General features: G+C 35.2%; 1 protein-coding gene across 1 annotated transcript in view; it reads right to left on the reverse strand.

Annotated features, from left to right (window-relative positions):
* Positions 1–19,765, reverse strand: part of SLC35A3 (solute carrier family 35 member A3) — a 33,393-nt gene that overhangs the window by 6,394 nt on the left and 7,234 nt on the right. The window contains exons 2-7 of the mRNA XM_030868799.3: positions 13,629–13,833; positions 10,932–11,086; positions 10,732–10,854; positions 8,613–8,784; positions 4,497–4,615; positions 2,559–2,692 (exon numbers count right to left, since the gene is read on the reverse strand). Of these exons, the coding sequence (XP_030724659.1) occupies positions 2,559–2,692; positions 4,497–4,615; positions 8,613–8,784; positions 10,732–10,854; positions 10,932–11,086; positions 13,629–13,833 (908 nt within the window). The remainder of the gene's footprint in view (positions 1–2,558; positions 2,693–4,496; positions 4,616–8,612; positions 8,785–10,731; positions 10,855–10,931; positions 11,087–13,628; positions 13,834–19,765) is intronic.

Below are 19,765 nucleotides of genomic sequence, written 5' to 3' on the forward strand. Positions count from 1 at the left end.
AACATACCTTACATGCTCCCTCAGAAACATGGATTTACAAACACAGGTATGTAGCTTACTGAAAAACTCCTACTCTTTTGTCCCTCTGCTGGTTTACGTGATCATTTACTTGTTTATTCCCTGCATGATTTGAAGATTTAAAGTTAACACTTTGGCCTTATTTGATGTTTTTTTTTGAAAAAGGTATGCCTTTTTAAGTTACCCTAAAAATATACAAGTTCCAAACATTCTCAAATAATATTAAAGCATGTAATTTCCCCATTTAATACGTAGGGAATAAAGCATCACTAAGACATAGGTGCTAATTATTACGGTTGTCTCAATGTAAGTAATTCATTCCCGTATCAAGTTAAAAACATAAATACTTTTAAATTCATGCCTCAGAAAAATTACAGATTTCAACACGCATGTCCCAGACCTATTGTCCAAGTTGCTAGAGAAGAACCAAACCATAAATGTTCAATATAGAAACAGAATGAGCATATTACATTTTTCTACTATCAAATTCCACCCACAATCCTATCTCACTCTCACTAACACAAATTAATTTTACTAACTGTATTAAACTTTTAAGGTCTTGAACATTCATTCAACAAACATACTGAGTATCTATTATGTGCCAAACTCCAGCCTTGCTTACTTATTATCAGATGGTGGTAAGTCTTCTGAAGACAGGAGGAAAGAATGTTGGAAGAGGGGGTGCTTTTTCTTAGATCTCTTGATAAAGGGATATTTGAGCCAAGATCTAAGGACATGAGGGAGTATGCCATGTGAATATGTAGGGGATGCGTTTTCCAAGAAAAATAGGGCAAGTCAAAGCCCATAGCAAAGAAGTTACAATAGCAAAAAAAAAAAAAATTAAAAAATTAAAAAATTAAAAAAAGGTAAACAAGAGGAAAGTAATATCAGGTAAGGATAGAAAGGTAGCTAAAAGCCAAAGCAAATAGGCTGTCGATGGTGACAACTTTTGAGTGACATAGGAAGCAATTAGAGGGTTTCTGAGTCTGATCTGATTTACACTGAAAAGAACCATTCTGGTTACTGAATGGAGAAAATTCAGGGACACAGGTGAAGAGAAGAAGCAAGGAGACAAGTCAGGAGACTATTTCCTTAATCTAGACGATAAATGAGGGTGACTTGGATCGTGGTGGTAGCAGTAGAGGTTGTGAGAAATGATCAGCTTCTGGAGATATTAAAAAGGAAGAATTGACAGGATTTGCTTCTGGATTAGAATGACATGTGAGAGAATAGTAAAGAGAAGCTGACGACCTTACTTCACTAAGAAAATTTAAAATTTCCATACATTTTAACTTCCTCTTATAAAGCTATCTATATCCATAGCTATAGAGTCTGCCTTCTCTGAGGTTACTGTGGATATACTGTGTTCCTATCTAAGTCAGAAAGGATTTTGGCCTAAGCAACTGAAAGAATGAAGGTGCTGCCACTTACTAAATTGGGAACCCTGACAGAGATGGGGAATGAGTTAGACATTGAAGAAAATGTCAAACAGACAATTAGATATAAAAGCCTGGAATTCAAATTTAAATTTGAGAGTTATTAGCCTATAGATGGTATTTAAAGCCGTGAGAATAGAGATCACCAAGGGAGTGAGTGCAGATATAAGAAGTCCAAGGACAGATGAAGAGAGTACTCCCGAAGTTTAGAGAACGAGAAGATAAGGAGGGGAGTGAAGTTAGAGGAAACCATGAATGGTATCCTGGAATCCATTAAAACATAATCTCATTACTCTGGGATTACAAATTAGTAATTGTAAAAAAAATAGAACTTTATTACACTTTACTCTTCCTCACTCTGTCTTCTCTCTTGGCATCCATGACACTACACGATCCTGGGTCTCCTGCCTCACCCATCATTCCTTTTGCAATTCTTTTTCAGACTATTCTTCTCCCTGCCACCACCTAATTGAATTTTCTCATGAGCCACCTTCTCTATATAAACAAACTATCCTCTTCAAGAATGTCACCTACTCTCTTGGCTTTAGCTATATAAATTCTTCATTTAAAAATGTAATTATATGACTTATTTTATGACTTTTATGACTTATTAACTTTTAAAAATATGACTTGTAACTTTGGGGAAAAAAACCTATTCAGATCTATTGAGAAAATTCTGGCGAGCCAAATTGTATAAATTGCTTTCCAGTGTTAGATTTTTTTTCATGCATTTAGTTTGAAACCTTTTTAAAAAGATAGTTAAATGGGGGGCTTCCCTGGTGGCTCAGTGGTTGAGAGTCCGCCTGCCGATGCAGGGGACACGGGTTCGTGCCCCGGTCCGGGAAGATCCCACATGCCGCGGAGCAGCTGGGCCCGTGAGCCATGGCCGCTGGGCCTGCGCGTCCAGAGCCTGTGCTCCGCAACGGGAGAGGCCACGACAGTGAGAGGCCCGCATACCAACAACAACAAAAAAAGATAAATGAATCTTACTATATTTCTTCAAAAGTTGTAATAGAACAAAATTTTTCAGATTAGATCTTATGAAAGACTCTTATTTTTCTATATACTTTTGGAGGTTTAAAGAAATAGAAAAGAATACACTACCTGGTTGGTACGAAATCTTGTAGCCAAAAATAAGATATCAGTGTTGATAATATTATGGACAGAGAGGTTGCAAATCCTTTTAAAATGTTATCCGCATACTTAATAACAGCAGCTATTACAAGGCCTCCCAGTGCCTGCAGAAGTTTTAAAAGATTATTTTAAAAAATAAACATATATAAAACTGCTTTTCAAAACAATCTCAATGAAGCTTCAGACTTTGTCCTATAACCTAATCCCATTAAAGTAAGTGATTTTTATTAAACATCTCATAACAAATGGACTTATAGGTTTTGTTCAGTAGCCCCCTTATTTCAAAAGGTATCTGACAAAGTAACTACCAGCATAATCTGAAGTTTGTTATAATGGAGTTTGACCATATTATGAATAAAACATCTATCCTCATCCAATTTAGTAATTAAACATCACTTGTTCAGACAAATGTGGGAAAATTGGACACACTGATTAGTGAAATATTTTTACTTTTGATTAAAAATAAACTGTAACTTGAAAGTTATTTTACTAGCCTTTTAATAGCCTAACTTGGATTTCTTCCTCTAGTTTCTTCCCATTCTAATCTACCTTTCATTGCTGTCAGATTACTCTTCCTAAAGCACTTTAATCATTCTCTTTAAGAGTGAAGAATTGGGCTTCCCTGGTGGCGCAGTGGTTGAGAGTCCACCTGCTGATGCAGGGGACACGGGTTCGTGCCCCAGTCCGGGAAGATCCCACATGCCGCGGAGCGGCTGGGCCCGTGAGCCATGGCCACTGAGCCTGCACGTCCGGAGCCTGTGCTCCACGACGGGAGAGGCCACAACAGTGAGAGGCCCACGTACCGCAAAAAAAAAAGAGTGAAGAACTTTCTACCAAATCCCTCTCAAATTCCAAATTGTGGCTACTTAAATAACAAAGTTTTACCATATCTCATAGTTTTGTTTTCTACCGAACCCTACATATCAGCTCCCAAGTCTGGGTTACCCACTTTCACTGTACCTCTTCAAATGGTAGAAGCTTTATGAGAGAAAGTTACAAATTATTTCAAGTGAGCTCACTACAGATTGATGTTTGAGTCCTGGTATTTCTTAGCAGTGTTCTCATTCCCCTATTTACTCCCTCATACCAACTGTACCAAACCTTTTAAATTTTTCTCAAGTCTTTAGCCCCTCTTAAGGAAAGAGAGCTTCCCTCCTTGATAGGATAAAAGCCATCATACATAAACTCTCCTGACTTACCCTATCTCTACCTCAAATTTTCTCTGAATTTTCACTACCCTTGTCTCCTTTTCTCCTATATTAAAAATAGAAGTATCCTTCCTGCTTTCAAAACACAACTATCCTTTGCTACCTTCACCCATCCTCCCTAAGGGACCTTGTTTCTTACAGCTTCAAATACCTCTAGAGAAAGGCTTTGTGAAGGCAGCGACTTCTATCTTCATTTTTGTATCCTCCAGAGTACTCAGTAAGTATTTTTTGAAGATGAAATTACTCAACCCTTGAATAATTTCAAGTTATAAGCCGAGGTAATTTGATAGGAGTACTCCAATATGTAACCAAAATGTAAACTATAAACTGTTACAGATTTAAATATCTAGACCTGCTTCTTAAGCCTGAAATAGCTGACCACAGACTTCCTGTAAAATGATCAGAACAGTAGAAAAATTACAAGTTATATTTCTCCTCAGCTTTCAACTTTTATTCTTAAACTTGCATTTTCGTTATGTTAAATTTAAATACCATAAAGTTCATTCATGATTCATTTTCAAATAAGTTTTCATTACAGCATTTAGATCAGTTCTATTTTAACTTCCCTGAATAAACTAGAGATAATGAGAGTACTGATAGGAGGGACCCTTCTTCCTTATATCAGTATATCATAGCTACTTTGATTCTCTATATTAAAATAAAATTTATTAGCATAAATGTAAGACTTTAAATGCTTTACCTGAAGAACAACAACTATCCAGGTCAGCCAGTTATACCCCTGAAAAAATCCATTCTTTGATACCAGTTCTCCATCATAAACATATACACCCATTAATCCAAATATACTCCCAAAGAAACCTAAAATAAAAGTAAAGTCTATGTCAAACATCATTTAGTTTGCCTGGAGAGATATTTTTCTATAAACATTCCAAATAATTTTAAACTTAACTTTTCCTTTTCAATAAAATTGGACTACTTTAAAATTTTTTTACTTGTATAATTATATAAACTTAAGAAAAGTATACTTAGTACTATATTATGACTGTAATATAGACATGGGATATATAAAAGAACAGAGATTACCAACTTTGGAGGACTGAAAAAATATAGTGTATACATTCCAGGACGAAATGGCTCTCCCATTCAAATATTTCTAAAATGCTCACTTTTGGTGTATTTCATTGTATCTTATATCTTCCTATTGCTAGATCTAGATTTTCATATATTCACATTCATACATGCAGATATAATAGCTCAGGTATGTGGTCCAGCATTTTCCTCTATTTGGAAATTTTGGATGTACAATAATTAATAAACAAAAAATTAGAGCTAAGAAACAGTCAGCCATAGGCAACATCAGAATGTTGTTATTGAAGTCTCACTGTTAGGGAAAGTCAGCTCAGTGAGAGCCTGAAATGTGTCTTATTCACTGCTGAATCCCTTACTTCTACCACAGAGCTTATCACATGACTACTGGATCTAAGATTTCCTGGAGCAATCCTAAACTATGAATAAAGAAATGGATATTACAGGGGTCATCTCTTTGGGGCAGTCTGTAGTAAGATATGCAAAGAGTGCAGGGTAAAGCAATTTTTTATAAAGCCGCAACTACTCAAAGTATTCCACAGTGAAAAAGAACTAAAAGGGATGTGAAATGTTCTTTCTAAAATTTTATTTATGCCAACTCTATTATTTTAATATGTCTAATTCAGAACATGAAAAAAATACAAAATCACAAAAATAAACACTTCCAAGGGTATTACTCATATCTTTTTTAATTATAAAAATAACACTTGATAGTTTAAAAAAATGTATAGAGTACAGAAGAGTATACACATGTCAGTATGTACAGATCTACTGCATTCTTCTATCAGTTGCGTAATATTCCATCGTACGGACAATAACAGTATGAAATACACATATAACGCCACATGCAACAAAATGTACTAAGTGCTTTATGTATGTTAACTCATATAACAACCCTATGAGGTGGACACTTCTAGTTCGTTTTACAGATGAACAAACTGAAGCAAAGAGAGGTTAAATAAACTTGCCCAAACTCATGTTGCTGGTTAGTGATGGATTCAAGATTTTAATCCAGGCAGAGAGGTTTTGAAGTCTATGATCCATTTAATCATATTGATAATTTATTTAACCAGTATTCTAAATGTTTTCTATTTTTCACAATTGTAACCAATGCTGAAATGAATAAACTTGGACATTTATCTTTGTTCTCTTGTATAAATATTTATATCTGTAGGATAAATTCTTATCCAGACATGGAATTTTTACATTAAAGCTGTAATTTATTTAAAATTTTGTTATATATTCCCAAATTGAGATCCAATAAGGTTACATCAGTCTACCAGTTGCCCCTCCATATTCGCAGGTTTTGCATCCACAGATTCAACCATCCGTGAATCAAAAATGTAAAAAAAATATTCCAGAAAGTTCCAAAAAACAAAACTTGAATTTGCCAGCACAGCAACTTATTTACAAAGCATTTACACTGTATTAGGTATTATAAATAATCTAGAGATGATTCAGTGTATATGAGAAGATTGCATAAGTCATATGCAAACACTATACACCATTTTATACAAGGGACTTGATCATCCACGGCAGTCCTGGAACCAATCCCCCACAGATACCAAGGGAAGACTGTACTCCTAGCAACCTAAGGCAACAAGAGTTCCTGCTTCTCCATTCTGTGGCTAATATTGGATCTTATCAATTAGCTAATCTTTGACCGTTGATGTTTGAAAACTTCTATACATTGTTTTGTTTTTGTAATCTCGAGTTCTATAACTTATTTATGTATCCTTTTCAAAACTTTGAGTTATTACCATTACCATTAGATTGTGTTATGAGGTCAAACCAAAGAATAAGAAATCCATGAAATACCACAGTCATGAATTCTGACCTTTCATTTTTATCTTAAAATCGAGAAAATTTGGGGTAACTCATACAAACCTGAATATTTCTTTCTTTTCTGATATTTGCGTATTAATGTAAATAGCTGACATAAGTGCTTAGGCACTAATAAAGCACAAGGCACTTTATTCTAAACACTTTACATGTATTATCTCATTTAATCCACATAGCAACATATGAAATAAGTACCATAATTAAGTATATTTTATAGATGAGGAAGCAGAGAGGAAGGTTAAGTAAGTTCTGTAATGCCACACACGTGGTAGGTAATAAAATCAGGATTTGGGGCTTCCCTGGTGGCACAGTGGTTGAGAGTCCGCCTGCCAATGCAGGGGACACGGGTTCGTGCCCCGGTCCGGGAAGATCCCACATGCCGCGGAGCGGCTGGGCCCATGAGCCGTGGCTGCTGAGCCTGCACGTCCGGAGCCTGTGCTCCGCAACAGGAGAGGCCACAACGGTGAGAGGCCCACGTACCGCAAAAAAAAAAAAAAAATCAGGATTTGAGTGGTCAGACTACCAAACCAAGAGTTCTTAACCACTATGCTATAGATATACTCTTTCTGAAATGGTGAATGCTTTTCAAGTCTGAACTTGCCTTCTAGACAAACTGAACAAAGGGAAGCTAATTTAATTTTGTTTTCAAAAATATTTACCTTGACATTCTTAAAAAAAAAAAAAACACACGATACATTTCTACAAATTTTGAAGAGAAACAAATAAATACTATGAGATAAAATGAAGGTTCAGTCTGTTTGTCATCATATTATGTGAAAACAGCTGAAAGAATGGACTTTAATCAAATTTTGAAGGTTTGTCTTAAAATACAGGCCATTAGGATTACAGACAATTCACTGTATAGGGCCTGGAAGGGCCTGTTATGACTGCTATCAGGAAACATGGTATAGCTATTAAGCTGATGTGAAGAAAAAAACAGTGGCTTCAAAGAAAAAAAACAATGGTTTCAAAGATGAGCTCCAAAGTCACAGGGACAGAGGCTTAAAACAGAACATGTTGATTTGCAGTTGAGCTGCTTCTCACATGTAGCATCTTCCAAAATGAATATGACAAGAATACTAAATTCTGAAATCTTTGTATGAGGAGTTAAATATTACAATACTGTATACAAATAGTTTAAATATCTATTCAAAGGCAATCTCTTTTTTCTTTTAAACTATTCACCTTCAGTTAGAAAAATGCTGTAGTATTTAAAAGCTAAAATGTAACAATTTGAAATAAAAAAGCATAGTAAGATTTTAAAGAGACAAAATTTCTTCATTTCAAACTTGCTCCATTTAAGTATCTATTTTTTCAGCTTTACTGAGGTATAATTGATAAGTAGAATTCTAAGACATTTGAAGTGTACATTGTGGTGATTTGATATACAACATGGTGACTGTAGCTGATAACACTGCATCATATAATTAAATTTACTATCTTTTTTTGTTTGGTTTTTTTTTTTTACTATCTTAATCTCTTTTTCCAGGAGGAAAATATGTTAAGTTATTTGCAACATCTGTGGAAAACACAGCACCCAAAGACAAAGGCTCCAAATGGTGAGGACAGAAACAGGCTTCATACATTCTTATGAGCACAGACCCAAAATTCCATATTCTTGAAAAGACATTCATTTAAAATACAGTTTTTCAAAAGGCAAAAACCCTGACAGATATTTGCATCAACAGCAGCTTTTATAAAAGGTTTATTTAATTAAAGATACATAGGACTTCCTGGCAGTCCAGTGGTTAAGATGCTGTGCTCCCAGTGTAGGGGACACAGGTTCAATCCCTGGTTGGGGAACTAAGATCCTGCATGCTCTGCGGTGTGGCCAAAAAATTTTTAAGAAAAACAGGAAAACACAGAAATCTTTAAACATAACAATATAATCCTTTAAAAATAATATTAGAAAACATTTAAAACTTACCAAGTTGAATGTTTCTTATCCACACTGATTGTTTGGTTTCTTTTAAGATTTTCTCAAAGTAAACCCCAGCAAAGCCACTTGAAAAACATGCTGTGAGAACTGCCATGAGGCCTACAAATTGTGAGCCAGCTGAAAGTTCCTTAGAATTAAGCTCTTGAGAATCTGAGGGCCACTGAACAAAAAGAAAAAACTGAAGTTTAATTCCTATAATATTTTACAAAATACACATTTAGAGTCCACTCTTAGACCTTAAGGTAAAAATACAGCCAATACCATTCTGGGGGATTGCAGAGAAGAGCTTTTGAAAGAAAAACTTAGAATCACTTTTTTTTCCCCATAGTGATATTACTGTTGTAATTTATAATTTCAAAAATACCCTAAAAAAGAGAACAAGTATAATAAACGCACAGATGCACAAAATAGCCTCCACAAGCAGTTCAGTTGTAGAAATTCAGAGTGTGAAGTGTTGGAGCAGCAAAAATGAGTATGGAGCTGATGTTTCATTATGGAAGGTCCATTTCATGCTAACCATTCTGAGCTTTATTCTGTAGATCAGTGTTCCTAAAACTTCACTTATTTCCCTATCATCTTCATGGTTTTTGTCAAATGTATGTTCTCCCTAACCTATTACTTGATATTTTAATTTAAAATACCTCACTTTTTTTTTAAAAGAAGATGTTGGGGCTAGGAGTTTAGTAATTTATTTATTTATTTATGGCTGTGTTGGGTCTTCGTCTCTGTGTGAGGGCTTTCTCTAGTTGTGGCAAGCGGGGGCCACTCTTCATCACGGTGCACGGGCCTCTCACTATCGCGGCCTCTCTTGTTGCAGAGCAGAGGCTCCAGACACGCAGGCTCAGTAGTTGTGGCTCACGGGCCTAGTTGCTCCACGGCATGTGGGATCCTCCCAGACCAGGGCTCGAACCCATGTCCCCTGCATTAGCAGGCAGATTCTCAACCACTGCGCCACCAGGGAAGCCCTAAAATACCTCACTTTTAAAAACGGAATACCAACTTTACCTTACCTTAAGCAGAATCTATGAAAATATGGGTTTGATATGCCAATTATATTTTTCTAATAACCACTTAAATAACTATTAGAAATATTTATTCAAAATATACATACCACACTCTGAGGAAAGTGATTGTAGGGGAGGGGGGCTTTGGACAGCAGGAGATTGACATGATTGGATTTCTTTTAGATAGACCACAGTGGTGACTAAGTGGAGGCTGAATTGTAAGACAGAAGTTAAAAAAAAAAATCAATTAGGAGGCAAAAGATTACTTGAGACACAAAGAAGGCATGAAATGTGGAAGTGTTAGTGATAGACAAGGACAGAATCAAGAAGTATTAGAAAGCAGAGTCAGAAAGTCTTAGTGATTGACTGGATATACAGGCTAAAGGAAGAGTCTAGGACAACTCTCAGGCTAAGTAAATCATGACTGGAAAAAACAGAAATAAAGAACAGGTTTGGTGGGGAAAAGGTAAAGTGCAGCTTTGGATACACTGAGTTTATAAGGCCTATTGAACAACCAAACAAAGATGTCCAATGTGCTTTTAGATATATAAATCTGAAACTAGAGGTGATAACCAGAGCTGATGACACAGACCAAGAAGCTATCAGCATATGTGTTAATAAAAACCTTCAGAAAGAATGAAATCTCCAAAAATAAGGAAATAATTTAAGAGAAATAACAAGCCTATCAACAACACAATATCTAATGGGAATATCAAGAAAGAGGACCCCAGGAAGGAAACCAATAAGGAATCATTAGAAAGATGTGAAAAGAACCAGGAGCGAGTGGTATCAGGGAAGCTGAGAGACAATAGGAAGGGAGTGGTTGATCTCAAATGTCCAGATACTCAGTAAAAAACAGCTTTGTTTTACATACAGTGTCTTATTTCCCTAAATAGACTGTTCATTTCTTTACGTCAGATAATTTGATTCTACTTCTTTGTGTCATTTATAGTCCCAATGTAGTATCTTGCTCAAAGGAAGCCCTCAAAAAATGTCAGTTGTAAGAATAAGCATTTTCTTCAACAAATAACAGAACCATATTTTCCAAAATGAGGTCTGAAACTGTGATAAAAGTAAAAGTTATACTTATCTTGAATAGTTACCTGTACAAAAGCAACTCCTGTCATCAAAATTACTAGGGAGAGCCACTGGTACACACCTAATTTTTTACTAAGCATCGACACAGAAAATAATGCAGTCGTAAGAATTTTCAACTGATATGTGACCTGAAAAAGAAAACAGCTAATATTATTGTTTGTTTCTTTCTTTCTTAGAAACACTACTAGAAATGTATTCTAAATACCTGATAAGTAGCTGCATCTAGATTTGACAGTGCCACATAGAGTAAATTATTCTGAAGAGTATATATCCCTGATGGAATAGCAAGTTTAAGTGTTTCCATAGGTTTATTAAGAATTTCATCATGTAGTATTCGATTCAGTGCTCTTAGACTACATTCTAGAAAAAACATGAAATGGACAAAATCAATAATTAAGTAACTCCAAATAAGTTACATACTCTCTCTGAAGTCCTCAGTTTTTTCACCTGTAAAAAATGAAAATTTGGCTACATGTTAAGATCCTTTTAGGTCTAAAATATACAGACGTACCTCAGAGATATTGCAGGTTCATTTCCAGACCACTGCCATAAAGTGAGTATCACAATAAAGTGAGTCACAAGAATTTTTTTTGGTTTCTCAGTGCATATAAAAGTTATGTTTACACTTTGCTGTAGTCTGTTAACTGGGCAATAAGATTATGTATTAAAAAAATAATGTGCATACCTTAATTTAAAAATACTTTAGGGCTTCCCTGGTGGTGCAGTGGTTGAGAGTCCGCCTGCCGATGCAGGGGACATGGGTTCGTGCCCCGGTCTGGGAAGATCCCACATGCCGCGGAGCAGCTGGGCCTGTGAGCCGTGGCCGCTGAGCCTGTGTGTCCGGAGCCTGTGCTCCGCAACGGGAGAGGCCACAACAGTGAGAGGCCCGCATACCGCAAAAAAACAAAACAAAACAAGACTTTATTGCTAAAAAAATACCATCATCTGACAATGGAGGGTTGCCACAAATCTTATATTTATAAAAAACACAATATCTGCAGTAAAATAAGGTATACCTATACCTTTAATGATGCTAATATTTCAAATATTAAATATATATTTCATTGGGAAATAAATCAAATTGATTATATATACACATATGTATTTATGATAACCAAAACCTCAAAGTATTCGTCAACCAAGTATTCTTACTTTATCATAGCAATATTATAATATTGATACCTTGTATTTTATAATGTATTTTATCATCAGCCATTAATGCCAATTAATAATTATGAAGACTTTAATCATAAAAAGAAGGATATCAGGAGGTGGGTTTGGCTCAAACAACAGAAAACCCAACCAACAGTGGCTCAAACCCATAGGGATTTGTCTCACATGTCATGAGTCCAGGTCAAAAGCTGCTACAGCAGCTCCATGATGACATCAGGGACCTAGCTCTCTCTGTATATATATTGGCTTTTTATTTTCATGCTTTTCATGTATTGTCTACATGATTTTTTGCAACAGATTGCCAACTGACTGATGCACCTCTGGTTCTTCTTTCCGGAAGGAAGAAAGAAGAGGAGGAAACAGTGGCCTAGCAGGCATCTTCTTCCCTCTCACTGACCAAGACTGTGTGTTGCATAACTACTCCCTGCTGCAAGGGAGCTGGAAAATCAATTATTTTCTTTTATATTCTCCACATTAGATATAAGAAAGTGAGAAAGGAGTTAAAAATGGACTCTGAGCTAGCCAACCCACAGTATCAATCACAAAAAAATGTCCAAAGAACTTTAAGAGATATATAAATCCCCAAAGAAGGGAGAAATTCTAAGGAACCCTACCACCTTACCAACAATACACTTCACAGATGATTTTCTCTCGCAACATAAAACTTGCAAACTTTATGAAAACTGTTTTAAAATGAAAATACCTTTTTAAAAATTAATTTTTATTGGAGTTTAGTTGAGTAACAATGTGTTAGTTTCCAAAATGAAAATAACTAAAGAATGCTACTTGATATTCAGCCTTTCCTGACTAAAATAATGGTAAAAAAATTATGTAAGTAAAACAAAAGTTACCAAAAGATTATTTTAGTTTTAGCAGAAAAAATATAAAATATAAGCTCATCTTTAAAATTAAATTTTTAAATAATTAATGCTGTCACATATTTTTCTCATTAGCAGTATGAGGGTAGTGGAATTGAGTCTTGATTTCTCTGATTGCTAGAGAGGTTGAACATCTTTTTATACATTGATTGGCCACCCAGGTTTTCTCTTCTGTGAGTTGCCTATTTATATCTTTTGTCCCTTTTTTTGTTGAGTTTCTTATCTTTTTCTTATTGAGTTGTGGGAGTTCTTTGTACATTCTGGATATTAATTATTAGTGATTACCTGTGATGTAAATATCTTCTCTCAATCTGTTGCTTGTCTTCTCATTTGGTTTGATATATAAAAACATGAAAAAGTCTGTTTTTCATTTTAATGTACCCCCAAATAATCTAACCACATGGAGCCCTAACTACTGGACCACCAGGGAATTCCCTCAATAAAGATTTTTTTTTAAAAAAACTATATCAAATTAGTCACTGCTGGACTAATCATGCAGCAAATAAAATAAAAAAGCCTTGACTTTAGTAAAAAATTATTACTCCTCTAAATTACTTATTCTCAAATTATTATTAATGCAAGAAACTGTTTCATATTTACAGCATTAACCAGAGGACATGAATCATAACATAGATAAAAATAAAATACCTTTATTACTAGACTAAAACCATCTTAATAAAATGAAAATTGAAATGTTCTTCAATAATGCAAGTGTTCAAATGTGTAGTTACCTATATATATATGTCATATATATAGGTATCTATACATATATACTATATATATATCTCACATGTGAATAACTCCAAAATAATTAAATAAATTGCAATGACTTAAAAAACCTAGATACCTACTGCTGTCTTTGTAGACTAATAAAATGCAGGCCATTATCTTCAAAAGTTCAGCAACAACCACGGCTGTAGATGACAGATAACGAGGCCCCTCCTCTTTTAAAGTCCTAGAATAACGCATCGTTAGAACCAGACTGGTAGTCTGAAAGACCAAAATTCCCAAGGAAAGGTATTTTAGGTTGGCTGACATTGTTTTATCTTCATTTGCCTGAAAAACAAAATACACAGGGCAAATAAATAGAAAATACAGAAATTATAAATATTTTAAAAACCAGTAAAAACAACAACAACAAAAAAAACCAGTAAGAGATGTCTGGTTCCAAACAAGATAAAGTGCATTCCATCCTATTCTTCCTGCTAATTACAACTATAAACCTTGGACCAAAGACAAAGCAACTACAAGGAGACTCTTGTAGAAAAGAGACTGGCTAGAGACTGCAGATCTTGAGTGATTAAAAGATCTTGAGATTTTTTGCCATTCATGTATCTCACCCTGGGTGTGACAGCAGTTTACAACCTGGAACCACCAACAGGTGTAGGTCAACAACAAAAAAACCATAAGAAAAAACCCACTGTCTCCAACCAAAGGACTGGGAAGACAGCAGCCCTGAAGGATGCAACCCTCCCAAATGGGTGCTGTATAATCTATGGGGCAGAGCCTTGCTGACCATCCCAACCCTGCAAAAATGACAACAGAGGTGGTGGCCCTCCCATCCCCCACCAGGATGCAGCCACAAAGACTATGGGGGCAGAGCCCTGCCAACCATTCCTGCCCTACATAAGGTGAATGTCAGCAAAGACGCAGCACCATTCCTCCCTCTCCAGTGGCTGCCTACTAATATAGACGATTTAAGTAGGAACCAAGGTCTCATAACACTCAAAATGTCCAGGATACAATCCAAAATGAGTATACTCATCATTCCAAAAGACAGGGAAAAAAATCTCAACTAGGATGAATAAGGACAAATCAACAGACAACAACAACATATAGTTGATACAGATGTTGGAATTATCAGACAAGAATTTTAGAGAAGTTACTACAAAAATGCAGCAACCAACAGGCAATAATAAACATTCTTGAAATAATTTTAGACTTACATAGTTGAAAAAAATAGAACAGAAGTTCTCATGTACCCTCCACCTGGCTTCCCTCAATAATAAAAGTAGCAAAGTTTCTGTATTTTTCCTAAAGCAATTTAATATTAACTCTAAGAGACTCACTTTAAATATGAAGATACAAATATGTTAAAAAGTAAAAGTATGGAAAATGATAAAAGCCATGAGGAAAATAACTATGAGAAAGTTGGAGGGGTTAGATTAATATCAGGCGAAACAGATTACATAAGAATTATTTTTAGAATTAAAGGACACTTTGTAATGATAAAAGAATCAACACATCAGGAAGATATAACCATTATAAATGTATATGTGCTAATAACATAGCTTCAAAATACATAAAGCAAAAACTGACAGAACTAAAAAGAAAAACAGGTAAATCCAGTCAGAATGTGAGATTTTAACCCACCTTTCCCAGTAATTCATAGAATATACACACACAAAACCCAGTAAGAATATAGAAGATTTGAACAACACTATCAACCACTGTATGTAGACTTGGAGATGCTCCACTAAGATCCTCCTTCAAGGAAGGACTTAATGTAGTGTGCATGATCATTCAACTGCCTCTCCACCCCAGGTCACATCCTTTGCTTCAAATTCATCTAAAGATTCAATCTCAAACAAAATCTCTGAAGGACTTTTTGGAAGAAATTGATATTGATTTTAAAATTTATAGGAAAATACAAAGGACCTAGACCAGCAAAACAATTTTGAAAAGGAAGAATAAAGTTGAAGGAGTTAAACTACTGAAATTCCAGACTTACTATAAAGCCCTAGTAATTAAGACTGATATTGACATAAGGACAGAAGAATAGGTCAATGGGATAGAATGAAGTCCAGAACAGGGACTTCCCTGGTGGTGCAGTGGTTATGAATCTGTCTGCCAATGCAGGGAACACGGGTTCGAGCCCTGGTCCGGGAAGATCCTACATGCCGCGGAGCAACTACGCCTGTGCGCCACAAATACTGAGCCTGTGCTCTAGAGCCCATGTGCCACAACTTCTGAGCCCACGCGCCTAGAGACCGTGCTCCGCAACAAAAGAAGCCACCGCAATGAGTAGCACCCACTCACTGCAACTAGAGAAAGCCCATGCACAGCAACAAAGACCCAACACAGCCAAAAATAAATTAAATAAATAAATTTATTTTTAAAAAAGCTAAAACTATAAATATTCAAGAAGAAAACATAGGAGAAAATCATAGCCAAATAAAAATAGGCCGAGATTTCTTAGGATACAAAAAGCACAAACCATAAAAGAAAAATATGGAAAAACTGGACATCATCAAAATTTAAATCTACTCTTCCAAAGACACTGTAAAAATAATGAAAGGCAAAACACATCATGGGAGAAAATATTCTCAACACAAAAATCTGACCATGGTCTTGTACCTAGAATTTATAAAGAACTCTTACGACACAATGAGTAGAAGACAAACAACCCAAATTAAAATGGACAAAAGATTTCAATAGATATTTCACCAAAAAAAGATAAATGAATGGCTAATATGCACATGAAAAGATGTTCAACATCACAGTCATTAGAGAAATACAAACTAAAGTCACAATGAGATAACATTATACACCTATTAGAATAGCTGAAATCTTAAAAATTGATGCTACCAAGTGTTGAAGAGGATTTAGAGCAAATAGAACTCTCAACTTTGCTAGTGGGAATGTAAAATGCCACAACCACTTTATCAACCAACTATCTCATTTTTATAAATCTACATTAGCAGAAGAATCCTAGTGTGAAATAAAATTATAGCATTTTAGAAGTGGAAGATGCTTTAGAAATCATCTAGTACAATATCTTCATTTTAAAATACAGAAAATAGTGAACAGAGAAGTTAGATGACTTGTTCAAGGTCTTATAATTATTAATTGAAAATAACAGTTATAAAGTTAAATATCAAGTTCTGCAGATCCCATTACAAGCTACTGTAGAATTTCAAATGACTTCCCAGTGGCCTTTATCTCTGTATAAAAGGAAGACAAGTTGCCAGCAATCTGCATTTAGCACATGCATTTGATTTTCCTGGGAAATGTCAAACAATTATTTCAAACCTGTTCAAGAAAGTCTTTTGTTTATTCTGTACAACTAAGACCATAATGTATGTGTTACAACAGCAATACTCTGATTTCTTTTCAAATGAAAATTTAAAGGTCAGATTCTAAGCCAGGATACACTATTTGTACAATTTTGCTTTTCCATTTCCAAGTACATACAACATCAATATAAACATTCACTGTGATAATACAGTTCGTAATATTTTTAGTCTCTCACAATGTTTTGTTTTGTTTTTCTAAGTCTGTGAGATAACAGAAAAACATAATATATTGGTCTCTGGTGCTGGCTCCTGACACAGGCCTCCTGAAACACTTGTAATTTCCTAAGTGATAAGAGCACTAGGAGCATCTTTTGTTCTAATATTTGGTCTTTGACCCCAGTTCCTGACACAGGGCTCCTGAAACCCTTGTAATTTTCTGGGTGATAGAAGTGTCTTTTGTTCTAGTGAGGCAAATTTGGGCAGGCTTCTGGATGGCTTCTGAAGAGAGCTGCTCACCAGAAAGAACAAGCCATGATTAGAAGCTTGGAATTTTCAGCCCCATCCCCCAAGCTCCCCTACTCCCCATCTCTTGAGAAGGCAAAAGGGCTGAAAATGGAGTTAATGATCCATTTTGCCTACATGATGAAGCCTCCATAAAATCACAATACTATAGGGTTCAGAGGGCCTCCAAGTTGGTGAACACATCCACACAGGGAAGGTGAGGCACCCCAATTCCATGGGGACAGAAGTTCCTGTGCTGGGGACCTTCCCAGACCTTGCCCTATGTATTTCTTCATCTGACTGTTCATCTGTATCCTTTATCATATCCTTTAATAAACTGGTAAACATAACTGTTTCCCTGAGTTCTGTGAGCCACTATAGCAATTTAATCAAACATGAGGAGAAGGTCGTGAGAACCTCTGATTTGTAGCCAAGTACAAGTCAGACAGAAGTTGTGCATAACCTGAGGACCTACTACTTGTGATTGGCATATGACGTGGGGTGGGAGCAGTCTTGTGGGACTGAGCCCTTAACGTGTGGGATCTGATACCATCTCCAGACAGACAGTGTGAGAATTGAAGTAGGACAACCAGCTGGTGTTGCAGAGAATTGCTTGGTGTGGGGAAAAACCTCACATACATGTGATGACCAGAAGTGTCAGAAGTGAAGCATCCTGTATGAGGAGTAGAGGAGACACACAGGAGGAAAGAACGGCGTTGCTTTTCTAATATGAAGTTGAGAAGTAAAATACATGCAAACACATGCTCATTTGCACTAGATCACGTGTAAAGAATTACAATTTAATTTACAATTCTGCCTAAGGGAAGAAAAAACTCAAAATGAAAAAATTCAAAATACTAGCATTTCTAAGATATACAAATACTTAGTTTGGTTGGAGTACAATATAGGTAAAAGTTAGTACTTTCACTTAGTACAATATAGGTAAAAGTTAGTACTTTCACTTAATACAACCCCTAAATGCAAAGCAAATACATAAACACGAAATAGACCAAAAAAAGATTATGTTCCACCTCTATAATTTACAAGAGTAACACTGTTTCTTCCTTGTAAAGTCTATAATATTTTCTCATTATAACTGAAAACAATCTTTTACCAATTTCATGTTTAAGATTTAAATTCAGTCTCTCCTACATTTTTTTCTCTTACCGCCGAATTCCCCTTCTTTTATCCTTTCAGGTGTTGCCAATCTTCTGGTTTCCAGATCATTCTGTTTCATAAAAATTTCCTATCCAAGAAACTTTTATATCAATAATAAGAAACTGTTAGGTTCTTTCACAAATGGAGCCTCATTCAGTTTACTTTCAAAAACGTCATGAACCAGTCCACAAATTACTACCCATGTTCCATTAAAGACCCCGATTACTAAGCTCCGTAAACCCACTTGGAGTTCAGTGAGGCTCTCAGATTTATAGCAATGTCAAAGAGACAGGATGCTTAGATGCTCCACTTCTACCTTAACAGCTAAGACCTGAAAAATGTATTCTTCCTGGTCACTAGAGTAAATGGCACTATTTCATTTGGATTGCTTTCCTTTGTTTTCGTTTGTTCTGGTTTTTCTAAAAAAGCATTTATTATTTTATTTACTTTAAAAAGTAGCATATTATTAGTGAGAAAAAATTAATAAACTTAAAAATTATATTAATAAGTAAAAATTTGAACCATAATCTCACCACTCAAAGACATCTAATAATATTTTGATATAGATTCTGTCAATTTTTATTAAGTTTTTTGGAAATCTCTAAACTCAAGAACACTAGCAGCAAAGGTAAAATAAAGTACCTAGACCATTTCATACTCCCACTGAAAGGATTTCAACAACTTTTGGGGATTCTTAGTTATATAGAAACTAGTCTTGTAATCACAAAGTTCCAAATTCTCCTGAAAAATAATAGATCTTTCTTGAGGGAAAAAAATGGATTTTAAAAATACAATAAAGTACCAAGAATATAACAAACATCCATGATTCTACCACCCAGAACTAACAATTGTCAATCTTGTCACATTTGCTTACCTTTCCTTTTTTAAAGGAATAAAACACAACAGTTAAAGTCCCCTTTAAGCCAAATTCTAAGTCCTATTCCTTTTCCCTTCCCCTATTATCATACATTTGGAGTATGTATTTCAGTGCACTTTTAAAATTTTATACACCTATATAGAAATATCCGTAAGCCTAAATATTTTAATATACATACATGGTATCAAACTGTATACATTATTCAGCATCTTCCTTACTTTATTCAGCATTGTTTTGCCATCTACATTGATATACAGACCTAGTTCATTGCTTTTAATAACTCTATGTTGTTCCAACAAATAAGCAGACCTTCTATTTACCCATTCTCCTACTGATAAACATTTACGATCCTTTCTTTTCCTTTTAAAGATTTATTTAAAAGTTTTCTTAAAATTTTTCAACAAGTAGCTACTAAATATTATATAAGCTACAAATA

This window comes from Globicephala melas, chromosome 1 (assembly GCF_963455315.2).
Source record: "Globicephala melas chromosome 1, mGloMel1.2, whole genome shotgun sequence".
NCBI classification, from domain to species: Eukaryota; Metazoa; Chordata; class Mammalia; order Artiodactyla; family Delphinidae; genus Globicephala; species Globicephala melas.